Raw genomic sequence first — 23,320 nt, 5'->3', positions numbered from 1 at the left:
CACGCGAAAGCCGTGACTGATATGTTTTATTGCACATTTGATGCACAGGGAGATCGGAATCGTGGCCTAAATCACGGAGATTATGAGGGAGAAAATAGCGGATAATGTGGGTCCTCTTCACTCCTCATGTGATGGCACAATTCTCCTCCTGTCCATAGTTGACCTCTTATTATTATTATTATTATTATTATTTACTACACACTCACCCAAAATGCCTTCACTGCAATACGAATAATAAATCGATACAAATATGATACAACTCAGATTGAAGCTATTAAATGTATGTTTTTCATGACCCCATCTAAATATCATCTTTAAAATATCTCATGTTTAAAGTGCACGTATAATGTTGGCATGGTTTTATTTGATCCCACAAATATTCTTGGATCAAAATGTCCAAAAAATAGCAGGGGAAAGCAGAGCTTATCTTCGAAGAAATGTTGACGAAGATCCTTTATATGACAAGATCCCCTCTGTTTTTAGTAATCTGTCAAAAAAAAAAAAAAAACTACACCAAGATCCTTTATATGACAGGACCACTCTTGTTGTTTTTGGGAATCTACTGCCAAAAACAATACTCAAAGATCATTTATATCAGTGGTCCCCAACCACCGGGCCGCAGGAGAATTTTTTTTATTAAATCAACATAAAAAACACAATATACACTTACAATTAGTGCACCAACCACAAAAACCTCCCTTTTTCATGACAAAAACGTCCTTATTAAGCGTTGATCGGTCCGCGGATAAAAAAAAAGGTTGGGGGCCACTGATTTATATGACAAGAACGCTGTTGTTTTAAGTTACCTGTTGAAAACCCAGGGCAAAGATTCTTTATATGACAGGATCCCCACTGTTTTTAGTAATCTGTCAAAAAACTCTACCCAAGGATCAATTATACGACAGGACCACTCTGCTGTTTTTAGGAATCTACTGCCAAAAACAATACTCAAAGTCTCTTTAGATGACAAGACCACTCTGCTGTTTTTGGAATCTACTGCCAAAAACATTACTCAAAGTTCCTTTATATGACAGGACCACTCTGCTGTTTTGAGGAATCTACTGCCAAAAACAATACTCAAAGTCTCTTTAGATGACAAGACCACTCTGCTGTTTTTGGAATCTACTGCCAAAAACATTACTCAAAGTTCCTTTATATGACAGGACCACTCTGCTGTTTTTAGGAATCTACTGCCAAAAACAATACTCAAAGTCTCTTTAAATGACAAGACCACTCTGCTGTTTTTGGAATCTACTGCCAAAAACATTACTCAAAGTTCCTTTATATGACAGGACCACTCTGCTGTTTTTAGGAATCTACTGCCAAAAACAATACTCAAAGTCTCTTTAGATGACAAGACCACTCTGCTGTTTTTGGAATCTACTGCCAAAAACAATACTCAAAGTTCCTTTATATGACAGGACCACTCTGCTGTTTTGAGGAATCTACTGCCAAAAACAATACTCAAAGTCTCTTTAGATGACAAGACCACTCTGCTGTTTTTGGAATCTACTGCCAAAAACGATACTCAAAGTTCCTTTATATGACAGGACCACTCTGCTGTTTTGAGGAATCTACTGCCAAAAACAATACTCAAAGTCTCTTTAGATGACAAGACCACTCTGCTGTTTTTGGAATCTACTGCCAAAAACAATACTCAAAGTTCCTTTATATGGCAGGACCACTCTGCTGTTTTGAGGAAGTTACTGCCAAAAACAATACTCAAACATTCTTTATATGACAGGACCACTCTGCTGTTTTTAGGAATCTACCAAAAGGGACAAATGGTATAAAATGGATGGATGGATGAATGGATACTGCCAAAAACAATACTCAAAGTCTCTTTAGATGACAAGACCACTCTGCTGTTTTTGGAATCTACTGCCAAAAACTATACTCAAAGTCTCTTTAGATGACAAGACCACTCTGCTGTTTTTGGAATCTACTGCCAAAAACAATACTCAAAGATCCTTTGTATGACAAGACCACTCTGCTGTTTCTAGGAATTTACCGCCAAAAACAATACTCAAACATTCTTTATATGACAGGACCACTCTGCTGTTTTTAGGAATCTACCAAAAGGGACAAACGGTATAAAATGGATGGATGGATGAATGGATACTGCCAAAAACAATACTCAAAGATCCTTTGTATGACAGGACCACTCTGCTGTTTTTAGGAATCTACCAAAATGGACAAACGGTAGAAAATGGATAGATGGATGGATACTGGCAAAAATAATACTCAAAGATCCTTTATATGAAAGGACAACTCTGCTGTTTTTAGGAATCTACTGCCAACACGGAATTAATTCAATTAAAAATGGTACCATTGTTATTTTTGTGTTAAAATTCCGAAGACCGAGCTGCCAGTCTTTTACTGTAACATTTGCGGTCCTTGTTTTTACAGTGCATTACTGTAAATTGAAAAACTGCATTTTTTTTTTTTACACTAAAATTCTGGCAAATAAACAGCCATTTTTTAAAACTTAGGATTAACAGTTGTTTTTACAGGAAAAACTTTGCCACTGCGGTACAATTCTGGTGTTTGAGCTGCCAGTTGTTGTTTTTTCACTGGAAAATCTACAATCTCTGTTTTTACACCGCATTGCTGGAAATGGAAAAACTCCCAGCAGGCACAAGACATTGAAACAACGTTGCGAACCTGTTGAATTAGGTCCAGTTGTTGAGCAACTCACACAAAACGTTGAAACAACATGCTTTTTGACGACGTTTAATCAATGTCGGGTTCCGACGTTGATTTGACCATTGAATTTTGGTCATTTTCCAACCAATATTCTACAACACAAATGCAACGTTGAAACAACATGCTTTTTGACAACGTTTAATCAATGTCGGGTTCTGATGTTGAGTTGACCATTGAATTTTGGTCATTTTCCAAACGATATTCTACAACACAAACGAAACCTTGGCAACGTTTAATCAATGTCGGGTACTGATGTTGATTTAACCACTGATTTTTGGTCATTTTCAATCCAAAATTCGACAACACAAATGCAACGTTGAAACATGCTTTTTGACGACGTTTAATCAATGTCGGGTTCTGACGTTGATTTAAACATTGAATTTTGGTAATTTTCCAACCGAAATTCGACGACACAACTGCTTTGTTGAAACAACATGCCTTTTGACAACGTTTAATCAATGTCGGGTTCTGACGTTGAGTTGACTATTGAATTTTGGTCATTTTCCAACCAATATTCCACAACACAAATGTAACGGTGACACAACATGCTTTTTGACAACATTTAATCAATGTCGGGTTCTGACGTTGATTTGATCGTTGAATTTTGGTCATTTTCCAACCAATATGCTACAAAACAAATGCAACGTTGACACAACATGCTTTTTGACAACGTTTAATCAATCAATGTCGGTTCTAATGTTAATTTAACCATTGAATTTTGGTAATTTTTCAACAAAATTCGATGACACAACTGCAACGTTGAAACAACATGCTCTTTGACAACTTTTAATCAATGTCGGATTCTGACGTTGAGTTGACCATTGAATTTTGGTCATTTTCCAACCAATACTCTACAACATAAATGAAACCTTGACAACACGCTTTTTGACAACGTTTAATCAATGTCGGGTTCTGATGTTGATTTAACCATTGAATTTTGGTCATTTCCCAACCATTATTCTACAACACAAATGCAACGTTGAAACAACATGCGCTTTGACAACGTTTAATCAATGTCGGGTTCTGACGTTGAGTTGACCATTGAATTTTGGTCATTTTCCAAACGATATTCTACAACACAAACGAAACTTTGGCAACGTTTAATCAATGTCGGGTCCTGATGTTGATTTAACCACTGAATTTTGGTAATTTTCCAAACGATATTCTACAACACAAACGAAACCTTGGCAACGTTTAATCAATGTCGGGTTCTGATGTTGATTTAACCACTGAATTTTGGTAATTTGCAATCCAAAATTCGACAACACAAATGCAACGTTGAAACATGCTTTTTGACGACGTTTAATCAATGTCGGTGTAAGCTTCTTTACTCACAAGTACCATAGATGCACGTTGGAAACCAGTGTGTCAGGTTTGACAGGTTTTAATATAACACGTTGGTTCAACTCAATCTCTCATCATTGACTTTTAAGTCTCTCCAAACAACCGCTTCCTCCTCTGCTGCCCGATCACTGTTAAAAAGACAACAGAAGATTAGATTAACGCGTACCACCTGCGACATCTAATCACCTGCCAGCTGCGTCTCGCCGTCCTGCCCATGCCACGCCCCCGTCTGAGGGTGCGCTGTCTCCAGCCACCCAGACGGGGTCGCTGATCTTCATACCTGCAGTGTGCTAATCACAACCTCCCTCCACAGTCGGGTTCTGGCGTTGATTTACATTGAATTTTGGTCATTTTCCAACCGAAATTCGACGATAACTGCTTCGTTGAAACAACATGCCTTTTTGACAACGTTTAATCAATGTCGGGTTCTGACGTTGAGTTGACTATTGAATTTTGGTCATTTTCCAACCAATATTCTATAACACAAATGCAAAGTTGACACAACATGCTTTTTGACAACGTTTAATCAATGTCGGGTACTAATGTTAATTCAACCATTCAATTTTGGTGTTTTTCCAACCATTATTCTACAACACAAACGCAACGTTGAAACAACATGCTTTTTGACAACGTTTAATTAATGTTGGGTCCTAATGTTAATTTAACCATTGAATTTTGGTAATTCTCAATCCAAAATTCGACAATACAACTGCAACGTTGAAACAACATGCGTTTTGACAACGTTGAATCAATGTCGGGTTCTGACGTTGAGTTGACCATTGAGTTTTGGTCATTTTGGAACCAATATTCTACAACACAAATGCAACGTTGAAACATGCTTTTTGACAACGTTTAATCAACCTCCAGTTCTAACACCAACATTGTCCCAATTCACAAATACAACGGGTTTTTTCAGCGTTTTTTTAAAGTCAGTTTTTAAAGGACATGAACGTGTAATCAACGTTGTATCAATGTCTTGTGCCTGTTGGGCTATCTTTGTTATTTTTACGGTCAAATTCTGGCGCCCAGAATTACACAAATGTACACTCATATATATATATATATATATGTAGGTGTGTAAAAAATCACAAGACTACTTCATCTCTACAGAACTGTTTCATGAGGGGTTCCCTCAATCATCTGGAGATGATTGAGGGAACCCCTCATGAAACAGTTCTGTAGAGATGAAGTAGTCTTGTGATTTTTCCCACACCTACATATTGCGCTCTACCACGGTATCGAGCAATATTCTCTGGATAATCCAATCAAGACATATATATATATATATATATATATATATATATATATATATATACATATATATATATATGTATATATATATATATATATATATATAAGGGGTGTGAGAAAAAATCGATTCGAATACGTTGTGCGATTCAGAATCGATTATCATTTTTAATAAATCGATTTTTTTTTTTCTCAATCCAACAAACCACTACACAGCAATACCATAACAATGCAATCCAATTCCAAAACCAAACCTGACCCAGCAACACTCAGAACTGCAATAAACAGAGCAATTGAGAGGAGACACAAACACCACACAGAACAAACCAAAAGTAGTGAAACAAAAATGAATATTATCAACAACAGTATCAATATTAGTTATCATTTCAGCATAGCAGTGATTAAAAATCCCTCATTGACATTATCATTAGACATTTATAAAAATAATAAAAAAGAACAATAGTGTCACAGTGGCTTACACTTGCATGGCATCTCATAAGCTGGACAACACACTGTGTCCAATGTTTTCACAAAGATAAAATAAGTCATATTTTTGGTTCTTTTAATAGTTAAAACAAATTTACATTATTGCAATCAGTTGATAAAACATTGTCCTTTACAATTATAAAAGCTTTTTAAAAAAATCTACTACTCTGCTAGCATTTCAGCAGACTGGGGTAGATCCTGCTCAAATCCTATGTATTGAATGAATACAGAATCCTTTTAAATCGGGGAAAAAAATCGTTTTTGAATCGAGAATCGCGTTGAATCGAAACAAATCGATATATAATCGAATCACGACCCCAAGAATCGATATTGAAACGAATCGTGGGACACCCAAAGAATCGCAGCCCTAACATATTCACATACATGCTGGCGGACAGGCGAGTCGGTAAAATTTACGGACTTTTTAGACAGGGTCTATGAGAGAGCTGCAATTTTTAGTGATCTATTGCCACAAAAAAAGCAGCTTTTGCACACGACAGGATGTCTCGGGTACCAGAAAGATAGTCAAAGATCCCAATTATCCTAAAAATATGCAGCAGACCTTTAACAAAAGAGCTGAGGGCAACAAAAGGCTTCGAGCCGCACTTTCAACTCCCTGTGCCTAAATGTCAAGGCATCCACGTGAAGTCATGTGCCTGGTGTGTGTGTGTGTGTGTGTGTGTGTGTGTGTGTGTGTGTGTGTGTTCCCCAGAAACAGAATCGAGCAACATAATGAACAAAACTAATCAATGCATGAAGATGGATCAAGGGACAGATCTTGTCTAGTGATGGAGGAAAGGAGTGGTACTTACATTAGGGGGCGTGGCGGGTGAAGTTGGAGTGGGCGTGTCCCTCCATGCAGCACCTTGACGAATCAACCCGCTGTTAAAAAGCGGCGCCTGGAGACCTGCGGCACAGTCGAAACCGGCAACCCCAAGGACTACTCGTCTCGCCCTCCTCCTCCAGCATCATGAACGGCCACTGCAACGTGAAGGTCAACGACGTGGCGGAGGGCTTCCTCTGCAACAACGGCTTCTCCGAGCTCATCATCGACGGCAAGAAGGCCGCCGGGCGCCGCGGCCACGAGACCTCCCGCAAGGAGGCCGAGGACAAGAGCCGGCTGCCCGCCCTGGAGGTGGCCTACACCAGCATCCTGCGGGAACTGGGAGAGGACGTGGACCGCCAGGGCCTGCTGCGCACGCCGCTGAGGGCCTCCAAGGCCATGCAGTTCTTCACCAAGGGCTACCATGAGACCGTGGACGGTAAGTCAGGACTGTTCAAAAAGAGCAAAGTTGCACTTTGACATTTCAGTACAGGCCAAAAGTTTGGACACACCTTTCGTTTTCGTCATTTTCGTGACTATTTACATTGTAGATTGTCCCTGAAGGCATCACAACTGTGAATGAACACATGTGGAGTTATGTACTTATAGTGGGGCTGAAAAGTATTTAGTCAGCCAGCGATTGTGCAAGTTCTCCCACTTAAAATGATGACAGAGGTCTGTCATTTTCATCATAGGTACACTTCAACTGTGAGAGACAGAATGTGGAAAAGAAATCCAGGAATTCACATTGTAGGAATTTTAAATAATTTATTTGTAAATTATGGCGGAAAATAAGCTCTCACTGATGGAAGGAGGTTTTGGCTCAAAATCTCACGATACATGGCCCCATTCATTCTTTCCTTAACACGGATCAATCGTCCTGTCCCCTTAGCAGAAAAACAGCCCCAAAGCATGATGTTTCCACCCCCATGCTTCACAGTAGGTTTGGTGTTCTTGGGATGCAACTCAGTATTCTTCTTCCTCCCAACACAAGGAGTTGAGTTTATACCAAAATGGATACATGGATGATACAGCAGAGGATTGGGAGAATGTCATGTGGTCAGATGAAACCAAAATAGAACTTTTCGGTATAAACTCAACTCGTCGGGTTGAGTTTAGGGTTGAGTTGGGCTTCACGGTGGCAGAGGCCACCGTGGCAGAGGGGTTAGATTAGATTAGATTAGATTAGATAGTACTTTATTTATTCCGTCAGGAGAGTTCCTTCAGGAAAATTTAAATTTTCAGCACAATCCCATTCAAGATTAGACAAACATTACAGGGAGACAGAACAGGATCGCTGATGGGTCTGCCGGCTTCCAGCGCCCCTTACAAAAAAGATGAGATACAGGTAAACGAATACGAAGGTCCTGCAGTCCTGGGTTCAAATCCAGGCTCGGGATCTTTCTGTGTGGAGTTTGCATGTTCTCCCCGTGAATGCGTGGGTTCCCTCCGGGTACTCCGGCTTCCTCCCACTTCCAAAGACATGCACCTGGGGATAGGTTGATTGGCAACACTAAATTGGCCCTAGTGTGTGAATGTGAGTGTGAATGTTGTCTGTCTGTCTGTGTTGGCCCTGCGATGAGGTGGCGACTTGTCCAGGGTGTACCCCGCCTTCCGCCCGATTGTAGCTGAGATAGGCGCCAGCGCCCCCCGCGACCCCGAAAGGGAATAAGCGGTAGAAAATGGATGGATGGAATCAACTCGTCGTGTTTGGAGGAAGAAGAATACTGAGTTGCATCCCAAGAACACCATACCTACTGTGAAGCATGGGGGTGGAAACATCATGCTTTGGGGCTGTTTTTCTGCTAAGGGGACAGGACGATTGATCCGTGTTAAGGAAAGAACGAATGGGGCCATGTATCGTGAGATTTTGAGCCAAAACCTTTGAATGGTTGACCAAATACTCATTTTCCACCATAATTTACAAATAAATTCTTTAAAATTCCTACAATGTGAATTCCTGGATTATTTTTCCACATTCTGTCTCTCACAGTTGAAGTGTACCTATGATGAACATTACAGACCTCTGTCATCATTTTAAGTGGGAGAACTTGCAATATCGCTGGCTGACTAAATACTTTTTTGCCCCACTGTGACAAAAAAAAGTGAAATAGCTGCAAACATGTTTTAGTTTCTTCAAAATAGCCACCCTTAGCTCGGATTACTGCTTTGCACACTCTTGGCATTCTCTCGATGAGACTCAAGAGGCTGACCCCTGAATTGGTTTTCACTTCACAGGTGTCATAGTTGTGAAGCCTTGCGTGACAATCTACAATGTAAATAGTCATGAAAATAAAAGATATGCATTGAATGAGAAGGTGTGTCCAAACCTTTTGGCTTGTAATGTATACACAGTATAAACGTGCACAACCGGTTTGACTCTAAAGTTCCAACTAATTATCTGCTAAGAGTCAACAAACTTTAAAACTTGCACGATTTTTGTTGTTTTACATGCAAATGTACATCAATTGTTGACAGGAGTAGCAAAAAAATGCATCAACGAGTAAAAATGAAATCAAAGAGAACGCACAGACCGATGTCAACATAAAACTATAGACGGTGGCATTCCTCAATGGCCCTAGAGAGATACAACGACCAACCAGCACACAAAAGGCTCATCAACCACCCGCATTTCAATGTTTCAATCGGGGTTCATTTGAAGATCGGTCTCTACTACATAGCTCCGAAAGGCACCACCTTTGCAGAACAACCGTTCAAGGTCAGCCTCATCTTATCCAGTTTGAGAAAATAAAGACCATCTCTAGTCCATAGGGCAGGGGTCAGCAACCTTTACCACTCAAAGAGCCATTTTGACCCCTTTCACAAAATAACTGATGACTCTTTTGAAATTTAAAATGAAATAACACTGCAAACAGTTTTTCTTTGTTTTGTGCTATGTATAAACCAGGGGTCTCAGACACGCGGCCCGCACCTTAATATGAACATTTATTGTTAGAGCGGCCCGAGAGTTTTAAACGACTGACGCTTGACGGCTTCACACTTGCCAACCCCTCCCAATTTTTCCGGGAGACTCCCAATTTTCAGAGCAACATTTCTTTCGACAGTCTGCTGATTTTCACCCTAACAGCAATAATAAGGGCGTGCTACGATGGAACTGCCTTTAGTGCACTCTACAACCTGAACAAATATGTTGCCTGCCCAGTCACATGTTGTATGTGGCTTCCTCAGACACACGTGCACGACTGCAAGGCATACTGGTTCGACAGCCATACAGGTCACACTGAGGGTGTCCGTTTAAACAACTTTAACACTCTTACTAATATGCGTCACACTGTGAAGCCGCACCAAACAAGAATGACAAACACATTTCGGGAGAACATACTCACCCTAACACAAGTGAAGTGTGAAGTGAATTATATTTATATAGCGCTTTTCTCTAGTGACTCAAAGCGCTTTACATAGTGAAACCCAATATCTAAGTTACATTTAAACCAGTGTGGGTGGCACTGGGAGCAGGTGGGTAAAGTGTCTTGCCCAAGGACACAACGGCAGTGACTAGGATGGCGGAAGCGGGAATCGAACCTGCAACCCTCAAGTTGCTAGCACGGCCACTCTACCAACCGAGCTATGCCACCCCAACATAAACACAACAGAACAAATACCCGGAATCCCATGCATCCCTAACTTTTTCGGGCTACATTATACACCCTAGCTACCACCAACCCCCCCTCTCGTGCGTCGGGTCAGGTGAGCTTGGTTGGGGGGGGTATATAATGTAGCCCAGAAGAGTTAGGGATGCATGGGATTCTGGGTATTTGTTCTGTTATGTTTATGTTGTGTTACAGTGTGGATGTTCTGCCGAAATGAGTTTGTCATTCTTGTTTGGTGTGGGTTCACAGTGTGGCGCATATTAGTAAGAGTGTTAAACTTGTTTATATCACAACCCTCAGTGTAACCTGTATGGCTGTTGAACAAGTATGCCTTGCAGTCACTTTCGTGTGTTGACAGAGGCCGCACATTACATGAGACCAACCGGCATGCATGGTGTAAAAGCGGGCGCGACGACATGTTTTAGAGGACGATGAAGGCATTGCCATCACTGCACGCCCTCAACATTAATGTCCGGGTACAAATCGAAGACGTGGCCCTGGTGGATTCCTGGAAGAAGCACTTAAATCCAGAAACTTTCCGGAAAAATCGAGGGGGTCGTCAAGTATGCAGCTGAGCCACATCAGAGTGATTAAAGAGCCGCGTGCGGCTCCGGAGCCACGGGTTTCCGACCCCTGCCATAGGGTGTGGCCTCCAGTTTAACACAATGAGTCTTCTAGTAGGGATTGCTTTAAAAAATATATTGTTTTGGGGGTTTTGAGGGTAGGTGACTGAATGGCTACCCCCAAATAATCCATTTAGAGCATGAGGGTCAAAGTCATTTTAGCTCAGGGGCCGCATGGACGAAAATCTGTGCACACATGGGCCGGACTATTAAAATCATGGCATTAAAACTAAAAAAAATGAAGACAACTTCAAATATATATTTTTTTTGTCTTACTTTGGCCAAAAATAGAACAAATTCTGAACAAAAATATCTAAAAAAAATATTAGCAGCGATAAAGTTTAGATCCAGGAAAGAGTGAAGAAAGTGAATGACTGTAACTGAATAATTTTACATATGCATAAAATAATGTTTTCTTTTGTATTATTGTTTTTACGTTTTATGGCGACCTTTTTCCAAAACACAATACGGAATGTGAGATATAACAGGATAATGCATACATTTATCATTTGTTCTCAAAGCGGTTCCAAAAAAGTTGGACCCCAAAAATTTACTATGGGACCCCATGGGGTCCCTGGCATCCCATTTGGAATATTTCTAGCGCCAACACTGATGGAATATTGGTGCATACAAAACAGCAGCAGGCGGCTGTGGCCTGCGGGCCTGTGTCAGGTTCAAGCACCGATGACATCTATTACACAGACAAGAAGCAAGGAATCATGTAGAGAGAGAGTTACATTTTGCCCAATTGAGGAGATATTTTTTGGGGGCTTTACTTGAGTTACAGATCCAAATTACACTCTAAAGTCCAGCCCACGTGCTTCTTCTATTTATTTGGGAGGTCCCTGGTTACATCACTGAAACTGTCGCTGAAAGAATGGGTTAATCCCCATAACTCCAGTTAGACACAATATATGGCTATTAATGCAATACAAATAAGCTGACACTCGTGATATCGTTTTGTCTCTGCTTTGTCTGCGTCATGGTCCTCAAAGTTCCCTTGGCAGTCAGCAGTCCGATTCAGGGTCTGAAAACACTGATAAGAGACGACTTGCGTTGCACGACTAGAAAAAGTACAACTTCAGCACAATTGATAATAACTATAGCAACGGCCCTTAAGCATAAGAGTAGTGTGATGATATATACATAATTATTCTAACAGCCCGTTCTAATACTAATCAAATATCCATAGATAATTAATTCGCAGGCCGGATCTTATTGACTTTGACACATAAGATTTAGAGGGTTGGGGTCAATCTTTTTGCCAGTGACCAGGGACCAAGTGATAACAAGTTTGGACACTTTAACAGTCAAAAAGGATCAAGTCAGACAGGATGAACTTTTTTTTCATCAGAACAGTACAATTTATGAAAATTCAAATAGCACATAATAGTGCAAATGTTTGTTTTCCCGTGAGACGTGCTGGTGGACAGGCGATACAAGTTATGCGGCTTTCTTTTGGAATCGACACTTTGAATAAAGGCGTCTCATCTTTGCCTGCAGACATCATGAACGGCGCCATATTCGACGAGGACCACGACGAGATGGTGATCGTGAAGGACATCGACATGTACTCCCTGTGCGAGCATCATCTGGTGCCCTTCTTCGGCAGAGTGAGCGCCTTCTCCAGCCCTCTTTCGAGTCGGAAGACAAATTTTGATTTTTTTTTAAACGTGTCATCTCCATGTTTCAGGTCCATATCGGATACGTTCCCAACAAAAAAGTGGTGGGACTGAGCAAGCTGGCGAGGTAATTAAACACACACACACAACGCCCAACCCCTTTTTTTATAGACTAAAATAGCACAACTGAGACCCTTGGCTTTCGATGTATTATCAGAAGTGTCCAAACCACGGCCCGTGAGCCCAGTCACACATTACACAACCTGCTCACTGAACCTTGATGTTATAACAAACGTCAAATCACGGCAAAATTCCAAATCACACCCGTTTAAAGCCACTACAATGCATGATGAGAAAATTCCAAACTCTCTCCACACTTTGGCGCATATTAGCTGCTGGATTTTTCTGATTACAAAACTTTGAGGACATCGTCATGGAAGGTAGGAGTCAAACCTTTACATACTGTTAATATATCCAATTATATTAATCATTAGTTATATATCCATTAAAATTATATATATATATATATATATATATATATATATATATATATACATACATACATACATAAAGGCATATATACATGTATGTATATATACATACATACATACATACATACATGTATATATACATAAATGTATAAATACACATACATAAAGGCATATATACATATATAATCATATATACATATATAAATGTATAAATACATACATAAACGTATATATACATACATACACTTATACATACATATATGTATATATACATAAATGTATATATACACATACATAAAAGCATATATACATATATAATCATATATACATATATAAATGTATAAATACATACATAAACGTATATATACATACATATATGTATATATACATAAATGTATATATACACATACATAAAGGCATATATACATATATAATCATATATACATATATAAATGTATAAATACATACATAAACGTATATATACATACATGTATATATACATAAATGTATATATACACATACATAAAGGCATATATACATATATAATCATATATACATATATAAATGTATAAATACATACATAAACGTATACATACTGTACATACACACAAACGTATATATACATACATATATGTATATATACATAAATGTATATATACACATACATAAAGGCATATATACATATATAATCATATATACATATATAAATGTATAAATACATACATAAACGTATATATACATACATATATGTATATATACATAAATGTATATATACACATACATAAAGGCATATGTACATATATAATCATATATACATATATAAATGTATAAATACATACATAAACGTATACATACTGTACATACACACAAACGTATATATACATACATAAAGACATATATACATATATAATTGTATATACATATGTATATATACATCCATCCATTTTCTACCGCTTATTCCCTTTTGGGGTCGCTGGCGCCTATCTCAGCTACAATCGGGCAAAAGGTGGGGTACACCCTGGACAAGCCGCCACCTCATCGCAGGGCCAACACAGATAGACAGACAACATTCACACTCACATTCACACACTATACATATACATATATATATGTATCAGTGACGTGTGGTGAGGTTCATGGCTGGTGAGGCACTGACTTCATCACAGTCAGATTTACAAACATATGAACCCTAAAGAGTATCTTATTCACCATTTGATTGGCAGCAGTTAACGGGTTGTGTTTAAAAGCACCATTATTCTTTACACATACAAACTATAGCACACAAAAAAGCACATTTAATTAAAAAAAACGTTATTATGGTCTTACCTTTACTTATAAATGAAGTCCATGCGCCGCTCCTTCTGAACAAAAACATCGATAACTTGTTTATAGAAGTTTCCCTTATCTTTCTTCAGTTTTAAAAGTCTCTTGATGGAGATCACTGTCTGAAGCAAACCTTTTAGCTCCGGCGTTGGTCTTCCTTTAATTATTACCTCCTGCTTCGATTGAAAGTCCAGTTTGGAAAACTGTTTTATTTTAGATATGTAATCATCCGTGTAAAAAGTCCAGGGGAGAGGAAAAACTAAACACACGCTGCTCACTCATAATGCTTGTTGTCACTTCTTCTACAGCCGAGTTGTGGCAAGAATGATCTCTAGGATCACTAGCGCCCTCTACCACCATGAGGCGAGAGAACAGGTGCCTCACACAGTGCGATCTTCGCAGCCGTTTTATGATTGGCCTGCACAAGAAATACGTTACACACATACAGTTGTTGACAAAATACACTGTACATTATATACCTCAGCTAACTAAACTATGGAAATGTATAATATAATTCATATAGCAATACGGTCTCACTGCACAGCAGCCAGCAGTTAGCAATCCATGGTGAGGCTCAACTGGCTGCTGCCTCACGGCAAGTCTCTTCTCAGTATTTAAACGGCAAATGTAAAAATTCTGCGATTTTGAATACAAATCATCTAAAACTGGTGAATTTAAATGGAAGATAACTTTATAAAGTATAATCACTGGATACATATAACAAATTAATATTTTTTCTTTTTAGATTTTTTTTTCTTTCCATGATGGCACGTGAGGCCCCGCCTCACCTGCCTCCCCTTACTGCACGCCACTGATATGTATGAGTGTGTGTGTGTGTATATATATATATATATATATATATATATATATATATATATATATATATATGTAGGTGTGGGAAAAATCACAAGACTACTTCATCTCTACAGAACTGTTTCATGAGGGGTTCCCTCAATCATCAGGAGATTTCCTCCTGATGATTGAGGGAACCCCTCATGAAACAGTTCTGTAGAGATGAAGTAGTCTTGTGATTTTTCCCACACCTACATATTGCGCTCTACCACGGTATCGAGCACTATTCTCTGGATAATCCAATCAAGACATATATATATATATATATATATATATATATATATATACATATATATATATATACTATGTAGTCATACCAAAAACTATAAAAATGGGACCCATTACCTCCCTGCTTGGCACACAGCATCAAAGGTTGGAATTGGGGGTTAAATCACCAAAATGATTCCCTGAGCGCGGCCACCGCTGCTGCTCACTGCTCCCCTCACCCTGGAACAAGGGGATGGGTCAAACACAGAGTAATTTCGCCACACCCAGTGTGTGTGTTTGACTATCAGTGGTACTTTAACTTTCAATATATGCATATATACACATACATATACATATATACACAAAATACACACACACACACACACAGGTTATCATTTGGTTGTTCGTGACTTGTGGGGACCACCCTTTCTACAGGTTGTGGAGGCAGAAAAAATGTATATATACATAAATATATATATATATATATTTATATATACATATACTGTATGTATATATACATATTTATATATACATATACTGTGTGTATATATACATATATATATATATACATGTATACATATGTATATATATATATATATACACACATTAATATACATATACTATATATAACATTTTATTATTACAGTATCAAGGTTAAAATGTGTTTTTCCCCCAATTACTAGAGGCGTCCCCTACACACATTGTGGCCCACATCTAGAAGTGCTACATACCCTGTGGTCTGTGGTTGTGGCTGTTCTGTTATTTCACCGCATGAAAATGTGTCTGTCCTTTGCAGGATCGTGGAGATCTTCAGTCGGAGGCTTCAAGGTGAGCTTCCCTCAGCCGTTTTCCTCAAGGATGTATATTCCAGCTCAGGCGTGTTCAGTAATGCTTTTGCCTTCTCCGCAGTCCAAGAGCGTCTCACCAAGCAAATCGCCATGGGGCTATCCGAGGCCCTGCAGCCAAAAGGTGTCGCCGTGGTCATCGAGGCGTCGTAAGCGCGCGCACACACACGCACACACACACACACACACACACACACACACACACACAGGTTATCATTTGGTTGTTCGTGACTTGTGGGGACCACCCTTTCTATAGGTTATTTGGTTGTTCGTGACTTGTGGGGACCACCCTTTCTATAGGTTATTTGGTTGTTCGTGACTTGTGGGGACCACCCTTTCTATAGGTTGTGGAGGCAGAAAAATTTTGGGGTAAAATGGCCACTGCCCAGTTAGCTCATACACGTCTTTACATCTCTGGATTGATGAAGTGAAGTGAATTAGTGAATTATATTTATATAGCGCTTTGCTCTAGTGACTCGAAGCGCTTTACATAGTAAAACCCAATATCTAAGTTACATTTAAACCAGTGTGGGTGGCACTGGGAGCAGGTGGGTAAAGTGTCTTGCCCAAGGACACAACGGCAGTGACAAGGATGGCGGAAGTGGGGATCGAACCTGCAACCCTCAAGTTGCTGGCACGGCCACTCTACCAACCGAGCTATAAAGCAATGTGCTGATCATACTTACTGGGGACCCTGGGGAAAAAGAGTTAATATGGTTCATGGGGATCAAATTTAAATCATTTAGTATAATTCACACAAATTTGTACATTAAAAAAATGTTCAAATTAAATATGACACGTTCCTCAAAATACAGCACTGCAGCTGTCATCTTATAGAAAGTTTCACCACTTAAATGTTAAAGTAAATCCTGCATTTTCTGTGACATTACTGAAAACTGCTATTTAGCAGTAATGAAGTTGTCTTCAACTCCAATTACCATACATACCGTATTTTCCGGACTAAAAGTCGCTGTTTTTTTTTGGAGTTTGGCCGGGGGTGCGACATATACTCCGGAGCAACTTGTGAGTGAAATTACAAACCCCGTTTCCATATGAGTTGGGAATTTGTGTTAGATGTAAATTTTAACGGAATACAATGATTTGCAAATCCTTTTCAACCCATATTCAGTTGAATGCACTGCAAAGACAAGATATTTGATGTTCAAACTCATAAACTTTGTTTTTTTTTTGCAAATAATAATTAACTTAGAATTTCAGGGCTGCAACATGTGCCAAAGTAGTTGGGAAAGGGCATGTTCACCACTGTGTTACATCACCTTTTCTTTTAACAACACTCTATAAATGTTTGGGAACTGAGGAAACTAATTGTTGAGGCTTTGAAAGTGGAATTCTTTCCCATTCTTTTTTTTGTAGAGCTTTAGTCGTTCAACAGTCCGGGGTCTCCGCTGTCGTATTTTACGCTTCATAATGCGCCACACATTTTCGATGGGAGACAGGTCTGGACTGCAGGCGGGCCAGGAAAGTTCCTGCACTCTTTTACTACGAAACCACGCTGTTGTAACACGTGGCTTAGCATTGTCTTGCTGAAATAAGCAGGGGCGTCTATGATAACGTTCCTTGGACGACAACATATATTGCTCCAAAACCTGTATGGACAGTTCGGGCATTAATGGTGCCTTCACAGATGTGTAAGTTACCCATGCCTTGGGCACTAATGCATCCCCATACCATCACACATGCTGGCTTTTGAACTTTTCGCCTATAACAATCCGGATGGTTATTTTCCTCTTTGTTCCAGAGGACACCACGTCCACAGTTTCCAAAAAACAATTTGAAATGTGGACTCGTCAGACCACAGAACACTTTTCCACTTTGCATCAGTCCATCTTAGATGAGCTCGGGCCCAGCGAAGCCAGCGGCGTTTCTTGTTGTTGTTGATAAATGGGGTTTGCTTTGCATAGTAGAGTTTTAACTTGCACTTACAGATGTAGCGACCAAGGCTGGGTAACTTACACATCTGTGAAGGCACCATTAATGCTGAATGGTCCATACAGGTTTTGGAGCAACATATGTTGTCATCCAAGCAACGTTATCATGGACGCCCCTGCTTATTTCAGCAAGACAATGCTAAGCCACGTGTTACAACAGCATGGTTTCGTAGTAGAAAAGTGCGGGTACTTTCCTGGCCCGCCTGCAGTCCAGACCTGTCTCCCATTGAAAATGTGTGGCGCATTATGAAGCGTAAAATAGGACAGCGGAGACCCCGGACTGTTGAAGGACTGAAGCTCTACATAAAACAAGAATGGGAAAGAATTCCACTTTCAAAGCTTCAACAATTAGTTTCCTCAGTTTCCAAACGTGTATTGAGTGTTGTTAAAAGAAAAGGTGATGTAACACAGTGGTGAACATGCCCTTTCCCAACTACTTTGGCACATGTTGCAGCCATGAAATTATAAGTTAATTATTATTTGCAAAAAAAAAAAAAACAAGGTTTATGAGTTTGAACATCAAATATCTTGTCTTTGTAGCATATTCAACTGAATATGGGTTGAAAATGATTTGCAAATCATTGTATTTCATTTATATTTACATCTAACACAATTTCCCAACTCATATGGAAACAGGGTTTGTAACAGCCAGTTCTAATACTAATCAAATATCCATAGATAATTAAATAGATAAATTAAATTTTGAAACATAGTTTCCTCTTCAATTTTGACTCTTTAAAACTCAAAATTCAACCAAAAAAAAAGAAGAGAAAAACTAGCTAATTTGAATCTTTTTGAAAAAATATTTAAAAAAAACAATTTTATGGAACATCATTAGTCATTTTTCCTGATTAAGATTAATTTTAGAATTTTGATGACATGTTTTAAATAGGTTAAAATCCAATCTGCATTTTGTTAGAATATATAACAAATTGAACCAAGCTATATACAGTATTTTTAAGAAAGACAAATCATTATTTCTTTTAGATTTTCCAGAACAAAAAATTTAAAAGAAATTCAAAAGACTTTGAAATAAGATTTAAATTTGATTCTACAGATTTTCTAGATCTGCCAGAATATTGTATTTTAATTTTAGTCATAATAAGTTTGAAAAAATATTTCACAAATATTCTTTGTCGAAAAAACAGAAGCTAAGAAGAAGAATTAAATTAAAATGTATTTATTATTCTTTACAACAAAAATAAATACATTGACTTGAACATTTATTTAAATTGTCAGGAGAGAAGAGGAAGGAATTTAAAAGGTAAAAAGGTAAATGTGTTTAAAAATCCTAAAACCATTTTTCGGGTTGTATTTCTTCTATAAAATTGTCTTTCTGAAAGTTATAAGAAGCAAAGTAAAAAAAAAAAAAGAAGAATCTATTTAAACAAGTGAAGACCAAGTCTTTAAAATATTTTCTTGGATTTTCAAATTGTATTTGAATTTTGTCTCTTTTAGAATTAAAAATGTCGAGCAAAGTGAGACCAGCTTGCTAGTAAATAAATAAAATGTAAAAAAAAATTGAGGCAGCTCACTGGTAAGTGCTGCTATTTGAGCTATTTTTAGAACAGGCCAGCGGGCGACTCATCTGGTTTTTACGGGCTACCTGGTGCCAGCGGGCACCGCCTGGGTGACCCCTGCCTAAAGGTGACTGTGTAAACAGAGCCATGTCCCCATTAAGTAAACATTGCCAGAACACAGCAACCTAACAACCGGGTCTAATGTGTGTGTGTGTGTGTGTGTGTGTCCAGGCACATGTGCATGGTCATGCGAGGCGTGCAGAAGATGAACAGCCGCACGGTGACCAGCTCCATGCTGGGCATCTACCTGGATGACCCCAAAACCCGGGAGGAGTTCCTGCACCTTACCAAGCACTGATGGGACGGCCCTGGCGTGTATTCCAAAAACAAAACAAAAAGCAAATACAGGAAAGCTTGAAAGACAAATCACTGTGAATTCAACAGAATCTGCTTTTTTGTTCCCCTCCCCCCAAAGTAACATTGTACAGCTTAAGACTTGAGCTTTTTTTTTTTCTTTCTTTCTTCTCTAGACATTGGTGCTTTTACAAAGTGGTACTGTCTTCCTTTTTTATTATTATTACTGTACTCAGATTTGTACCACATATCTACATGTTTGTAATATAGTACATTGTAAAATACACGTGTGTCTGTCAGAGAAAAAAAAAATGGCAATACTAACAGGATATTTTGCTTTTACATAATCTGCAGCATGTATTCTGAAGTGTATTTACTTAAATAAAAGGCATATATATGAAAGTGGTGAAAGTTAATCATGTACAGTAGCATAGCTCACTCATGAGAAATGACACCAAACCCATGGGGTTGGGCTCTCAAATATATTGTAAATAATCCTGGGTTCAAATCCAGGCTCGGGATCTTTCTGTGTGGAGTTTGCATGTTCTCCCCGTGACTGCGTGGGTTCCCTCCGGGTACTCCGGCTTCCTCCCACTTCCAAAGACATGCACCTGGGGATCAATCAATGTCTATTTATATAGCCCCAAATCACAAATGTCTCAAAGGACTGCACAAATCATTACGACTACAACATCCTCGGAAGAACCCACAAAAGGGCAAGGAAAACTCACACCTAGTGGGCAGGGAGAATTCACATCCAGTGGGACGCCAGTGACAATGCTGACTATGAGAAACCTTGGAGAGGACCTCAGATGTGGGCAACCCCCCCCCCCCCCCCCCTCTAGGGGACCGAAAGCAATGGATGTCGAGCGGGTCTAACATGATACTGTGAAAGTTCAATCCATAGTGGCTCCAAGACAGCAGCGAGAGTCCCGTCCACAGGAAACCATCTCAAGCGGATCAGCAGCGTAGAGATGTCCCCAACCGATACAGGCGAGCGGTCCATCCTGGGTCCCGACGAGCGGTCCATCATGGGTCTCGACTCTGGACAGCCAGTACTTCATCCATGGTCATCGGACCGGACCCCCTCCACAAGGGAGGGGGGGACATAGGAAAAAGAAAAGAAGCGGCAGATCAAATGGTCTAAAAAGGAGGTCTATTTAAAGGCTAGAGTATACAGATGAGTTTTAAGGTGAGACTTAAATGCTTCTACTAGGATAGGTTGATTGGCAACACTAAATTGGCCCTAGTGTGTGAATGTTGTCTGTCTATCTGTGTTGGCCCTGCGATGAGGTGGCGACTTGTCCAGGGTGTACCCTGCCTCAGGGGCGTCACTAGACCTAATACTTTACTGGGGCACACCTGGGGCACAAATAATTCATGTGAGCATGCAAAGCGCGCAAGCAAAAACATTTTTAGCACTTATTTATCATAAAAAGTACATAAATAGTGCTTTAAACTATGAAATCATATCAGATGATGTTGTATGGATCTTTGATCAACCACCTGAAATTAACTCATGCATTTGACCTACTTGTGCACTTTTTTACTCCAGACTTCTAAACTGCTACTGGTAAAAGCAAAAAGGAAGAGCAATGAATCTATATATTGCAGTAATCATCTGCAAATTTAACATATACAAAAGCAAAACCAAAAATAAAGCACCCCTACATCTCTGGGTTCTTTTATATGATTTAATTTCCATTTATGGCAATGTGGCGAATCCTATTTCAGATACACAAAACTATAAAATATACACAAAACAATAAAGCCACAGTAGTAGAATAAATGAACAACTGGAACGTCTCCTTTTCATTTTTGCAAAGTGGTCAATCACTCTGGACAGACGTGGAAATATTACAGGAACTGTTATACAGTTGACCAGTGGTTCCCAACTGCTGGCTCCTCACATAAAAGTGGATTGTGGGTCATTTTCAGTCAGATGTGTGCATGAAAAAAAAAAAGTTTAGGGAGGAAAAAATCTAATTGTGGCAACAAAACCGGATATTTTTAGCCATTTTTCTAGTGACTATTAGTGAGTATTTTAGCAAAAGGCAAAGCGACTAACAAGTTGGAGGAGGACTCAGGACAGACATGGAAATATATTTTAAAAAAATCTAAATGGGGCAACAAAACCCGATATTTTCAGCCATGTTTCTGAAAACAAATACAGAAATGTTACTATTTTTTCTGGAAACAAAACCAGATGCTTTAGCTGTAGCCATTTTTCTGCTGACAAAACAAGATTATTTTAGTCAAAGTCGCATCGATTAACAAGACAAGTCTACTGTGCTATTTTTCTGTGAAATAAACTTGAATGATTTAAAAATTTGTCTCACGACTTGATATGGAAAAATGTTTTTCTTCCTGAAGATAAAGCATTTGACTCACACATGCTGACTCCAAATCATCATTGATGCAGAACCAGCAGACAATAACCAACATGATGTTTCATGTTCATTGGAAATTCCCCCGACAGCTCGTACAGCAAATGAATATGTTTGTCTTGATACAAGGAATAACGTTAGCTAACTTAGCATCAACTTAAGACAATGATGTTGCCTAGCTAGCTAGGACTTCACTTACATCTCTCATTCCTGCTGCTTCTTCTCTGCTGTGGGCGGATAACTTTCTTAAATCCATCTAGGAGTTACAGTTTGAGTCAAATCAAAATCAAAATATTGTAATTAACAAATTGTTGTTGGCTAACGTCACCTACCTCTCTCTCTCTCAACCTGAGTCTCGATCCACACGTGAATAAATTACCATATTAAGTAGCCATGTGCTCACTGTTTCGTGGAGTGAATACAGTAGCAATCAATTACAATACTAAGAAGTATGTGCGCTGTTGTCTATGTTATGTACACTTAAAACTCTGAAGCGTTTTTTTTTATTGGTGAAATTTTTACTGGGGCACGTGCCCCAGTGAAATATGTCTGGCGACGCCCCTGCCCTGCCTTCCGCCCGATTGTAGCTGAGATAGGCGCCAGCGCCCCCCGCCACCCCAAAAGGGAATAAGCGGTAGAAAATGGATGGATGGATACTAATACGCATATACTCACATACACACGGTTATTCATACATACATAGGGACCTACGCTCCCACATACATACACAAATGCAGTAGATACCTGCATACTTTAAGTTCGTACATCCACACGCACATTCACTGTACAAACATACATATACACATACATACATAGGTACCTACGTTTCCACATACATACACAAATACAGTAGATACCTACATACTCAATGTTCATGCATCCACACGCACATTCACTGTGCAAACATACATATATACATACATGTATTC

At 39.1% G+C, this 23,320-nt stretch overlaps 1 protein-coding gene across 1 annotated transcript; it reads left to right on the top strand.

Moving 5' to 3' along the window:
- The first annotated feature begins 6,524 nt into the window (after nucleotides 1-6,524).
- On the top strand, nucleotides 6,525-20,406 carry gch2 (GTP cyclohydrolase 2). Its single transcript, XM_061907507.1, has 6 exons — nucleotides 6,525-7,046; nucleotides 12,345-12,454; nucleotides 12,535-12,590; nucleotides 16,133-16,164; nucleotides 16,246-16,330; nucleotides 19,882-20,406. Exons 1-6 carry the CDS (start codon nucleotides 6,755-6,757, stop codon nucleotides 20,006-20,008), a joined length of 702 nt encoding a protein of 233 aa, XP_061763491.1. The 5' UTR covers nucleotides 6,525-6,754; the 3' UTR covers nucleotides 20,009-20,406.
- The last annotated feature ends 2,914 nt before the right edge of the window (nucleotides 20,407-23,320 follow it).

Source organism: Nerophis ophidion, linkage group LG08 (genome assembly GCF_033978795.1).
Source record: "Nerophis ophidion isolate RoL-2023_Sa linkage group LG08, RoL_Noph_v1.0, whole genome shotgun sequence".
Classification (NCBI taxonomy): domain Eukaryota; kingdom Metazoa; phylum Chordata; class Actinopteri; order Syngnathiformes; family Syngnathidae; genus Nerophis; species Nerophis ophidion.
Note: the sequence above shows the minus strand (reverse complement) of the source record. Positions and strands in the feature narration are given on the sequence as shown.

Excerpts from the sequence above, each read along its gene's own strand:
- gch2 (XM_061907507.1), top strand. The coding sequence starts at position 6,755 with ATGAACGGCCACTGCAACGTGAAGGTCAACGACGTGGCGGAGGGCTTC. Across the intron at positions 16,165-16,245 it reads CTTCAGTCGGAGGCTTCAAG|TCCAAGAGCGTCTCACCAAG; the intron begins GTGAGCTTCCCT and ends CCTTCTCCGCAG. Across the intron at positions 16,331-19,881 it reads GCCGTGGTCATCGAGGCGTC|GCACATGTGCATGGTCATGC; the intron begins GTAAGCGCGCGC and ends GTGTGTGTCCAG.